This window comes from Drosophila eugracilis, unplaced genomic scaffold (assembly GCF_018153835.1).
Source record: "Drosophila eugracilis isolate 14026-0451.02 unplaced genomic scaffold, ASM1815383v1 contig_1763, whole genome shotgun sequence".
Classification (NCBI taxonomy): Eukaryota; Metazoa; Arthropoda; class Insecta; order Diptera; family Drosophilidae; genus Drosophila; species Drosophila eugracilis.
In genome coordinates this window covers 71,597-75,603 of record NW_024572603.1, presented here as the reverse complement: position 1 = coordinate 75,603, position 4,007 = coordinate 71,597, and the positions used below count along the sequence as shown (strand labels likewise).

The 4,007-nt window shown below is 49.3% G+C and overlaps 1 protein-coding gene across 1 annotated transcript; it reads left to right on the top strand.

Moving 5' to 3' along the window:
* The first annotated feature begins 1,390 nt into the window (after nt 1-1,390).
* Nucleotides 1,391-3,189, top strand: LOC121530515. Its single transcript, XM_041819680.1, has 2 exons — nt 1,391-2,379; nt 2,445-3,189. Exons 1-2 carry the CDS (start codon nt 1,391-1,393, stop codon nt 3,187-3,189), a joined length of 1,734 nt encoding a protein of 577 aa, XP_041675614.1.
* Nucleotides 3,190-4,007: the final 818 nt, after the last annotated feature.

Below are 4,007 nucleotides of genomic sequence, written 5' to 3'. Positions count from 1 at the left end.
AAAACGATAAATATACCATTATTCCTTGAAAAACTTTGAAACGAAATTAAGACCCGTTGTCCGACACTAAGGATTTTGGGACTCCAGAAGTCATAATCAACTCGTTATCCAGAAACATTGAAAACAACGCTAGAATCAATCTTTTTACAGGTTTACGAGGATAAGGTCCGAGAAGGTCAATAAAAAAACTTTGAAAGAACCTTTGAGTTTCAGGCGTCTTTCCTAAAGGAGGTCGGAGGACCGAATTACGTGCTTTGGTACACTTGCAAATCTCGCAAGCACTTATATAAGCCCTAACATCTGAAACAAGTCCATGCCAAAAATAATATCTCCTTATTCGTTCAATGGTTTTGTGTACGCCTCCATGAGAGGCCAAGGAACTGTCATGAGCTAAAGAAAGGACTCGAGCCACTAACTCTCTGGGTATACAGAGTTTCCATGCATACTCGTCGTGCATTTGCTCTCTGGTTAGGTGCTCTGCTTTTCAATACTTCTACTTTGAGATCTGAATAATTACGTTTGTTTTATTCTACACCCTTTAGAGAGAGAGAGAGTTAGAGAGTTTTGAGTGCGGTCGCGTTTTCAAATCGCTCCGCTTATTTATCCAAGTTCTCACCGTAAAGAAAAAGTGCAGCCGGCCATCCGGCGTGGAGTATCTGGACACGCATCCTGACATCACCTGGTGGCCAGAAGACCGTGGACGAAACCTGGGAACAGCCCGGAAACTAATCCCCAACAGGTTTGACGACCAGGCAGGGGCCGGTCGTAGGAGACGGCCTCTTCTTGTTTCCCACTCGTTGGTTGGCATAGTTGCTGCCATAATTTTCACCGCGCTTTTCTTTTTTTCAGTAAACACTAAATCAGTGGTGGAAAGCGCTTGCGCGACCAGCTGATTCTAGTGTGCGAAATAGACGGCGGGTGCCATAGCAGTAAGCTTTGGATAGGTTGCATCCAAGCGGATAAGTGCGTGCTGTAGCACGCAGGAAAGTTTAGGGCGGTTCTTTTATTTTAAAATAGTAAAGTTCTCTAAAATAGTAACGTCCGATCGAAGTCCAGCTGGATATTGCGAGTAGGAATATCCTGCGCCGCTCTTTTCCTTCCTCAACATAGTAGCGTCCGATTGAAGACAAGGAGGTTACTGCGGGCAAAGGCCCAAACTTCCTGCAGAACACGCAAGTACGGAATTCCCCAGGCGGAGAAATGGGAGGCAGAGGACCGGGGGCACAACACCTGGGCGCTAGCCTAGGAGCTGGGCCAACCAATAACGGAGGCACGCCTGCAAACAAAGGACTGCAGGCGCCGCCTAATACCGACGGCTTTCACACGCCATTGTCCAGTCTACCAGACTGGGCCAACATGGGAGCTGACCAATTCAAAAAAAAGCAGTGTAATGGCGAGATCGCCGGAACATAAGGTGGAGGGCAGTGGCAAGCAGCCTAGTACCCCACCAGTAGCAGGAAAAGACAGCCCAAAAGCGGAAGAGGAGCAAGGGGATGTGTTGGTACAGCTGACCAGCCTGGGATCGAAGACCAGGGAGTTGAAGAAACTAATGGACGGAAAGCGATCCATCACCAATCCAATGAGGGAGATAGTCGATGAAATTGACTACCTTCAGGGAGAAGTCCTATCGGCGGTACAAAGCATGATCGAAGAGCAGGGAAAAGCCAAGAAGGCTGTGGAAAAAACCTGTGCAGAAATACTCGCGAGCGGCAAGAGACCCAGAGGGCAAGAAACCTGGAAAACGACAGCACTTCCCGCAAAAAAGGCGATGCACAAGGCGCCGGCAAACGAAGCCAGCCAAGGAGGAAATAAGGGGAAACATGCTATGGCAGAGAGCACCAGCAATCCCCAAGAACCTGTGAAGAAACCAGAAGAGTGGAAACAGGTAAAACAGAAGGCACGGAAGCCCAAGGTGCGACCACCACGGAACGATGCGATAGTCATCGCAACCTCCACAGGTGGATCCTATGCGGATATCCTGAAAACAGTTAGGACAGAGCCTCAACTGAAGGAGCTAGGACAAGCTGTACAGGCCGTGAGGCGCACAGCTAAAGGGGAACTATTAATCCTACTAAACAAGGTCTCCGACCCTAAAACCGCTGAACTCCAGACCACAATGAAAGCGGTCCTGGGTAGAAATGTCGACGTCAGAGCGCTGACTGAGACAATGCTGATCGAGGTAAAGGACATAGACGAGATCACCGACAAGACGGACGTCTTATGCGCGGTTAAATCCCAGTTTGATGTGGAACTGCCAGAATCCGCGGTGGTAGGATTAAGGGCGGCATACGGAGGCACCCAAACCGCCACACTAAGAGTAATGCCTGACATAGGAAGACGGCTCCTGGAGAAGGGCAAAATCAGGCTAGGATGGACCTGGTGCAGAGTCCGCCCAAAGATAACACCCAAAAGGTGCTTTAAGTGTATGGAGTTTAACCATATAGCAGGGAACTGCAGGAACCAGGAGGACTGTTCGAAATGCTGCTACAATTGCGGCGCAAAGGAGCACCAAGCCAGAGGCTGCAAAGCAAAGGCCTGTTGCAAGGAGAAAGACTGCGAACACCCAACAATGAGTGGGAAATGTCCGTACTTCAAGAAGGCTATGCAAGGACTCAGGGGCAAATGAAGTTCCTGCAGATAAACCTAAACCACTGCGAGGTTGCCCAGTCGTTGCTAGAGCAAAGTGTCACCGAACAAAACGTAGACATGGCACTCATAAGCGAGCAATACAGGAATAAAAACTCCGGAGAATGGCTAGCGAATAATAGCAAAAAATCGGCAATATGGAGCTGCGGAAACCCAATGCGCCAGATTAGCAGGAAGAAAAGCGGAAACTGTTTCGCGAGGGCTCATGTGAATGGTATAGCTTTCTACAGCTGCTACCTGCCCCCAAGCCTTACCCTTCCACAGGCAATAACTGCGCTCGAAGAGATTGCAGAAGACGCCCGGGAAAATCGTCCCACCGTAATTGCCGGAGATTTCAATGCATGGGCCTCGGAGTGGGGATCACCCCGGACCAATGCGAGGGGAAAAGCGCTACTTGAGAGCTTCGCCGCACTTGACCTAGTACTGCTTAACTTTGGAACGAAACCAACCTTCTCCAGAGCCGGCACCAATTCCATCATTGACCTCACATTTGTGAGCGCTGGATTGGCACCATGCAGCAATCATCTGCACGATAAAGTCTAGAAATAGCCCAACACGAGTTCCAAAAACCGTGTCAGGGTACAAAGTATAAACGCTAGACGCGGAGATGATACAGATGTTGTTCGAGGACCTCTCTACAAGCGGCTCGGCTGAAGAAAGGGCAAACCACATAGCGGACTATACCAGGCTAGCCTGCGACGCATCTATGCAGAAAAAGAGGAAAAACCCTTCAAAAAGAAGACCCGCATACTGGTGGAATCGTGACATTGCGGAAGTCAGGAAAGAATGCCACAGGGCAAGACGTGCGTATCAACGATCAAGAGGAAGGCCCGAATTTGAGACCCTACAGATTGATTACAGGGAAAAAAGACGAGCCCTGGATAACGCAATAAAAGAGAGCAACCGTAGGTGCTTTAACAGGATATGTGATGAAATAGACTCCAACCCAAGGGGCTTCGCATATAAACTCGCCACTAAACGGCTTCGGGTATACAGCAGGCCACCGCCGACATGCCCAGCCAGTCTAAGAAGGATAGTGGAAATACTATTCCCTATGCAAGTGAGCACGGCGCGAACGCCACCTACCGGAAATATAGCGAGCATAAAGCCCACAAGTGCCGAAGAAGTCCTCGGAATACTAGAGAAAATATTGGATGACAAGGCACCGGGACCAGATGGAGTTCCGAATAAAGTCCACAAAATTGCAATTAGGGCAAATACAAAAGTGTACGTTGATATGTATAACGCTTGCCCAACGGAAGGAGTGTTCCCCAGACGCTGGAAAACACAGCGGTTGGTACTCATACCAAAGGGTGACAAACCGGTGGAGGAACCTTCCTCGTACAGGCCGCTATGTATGC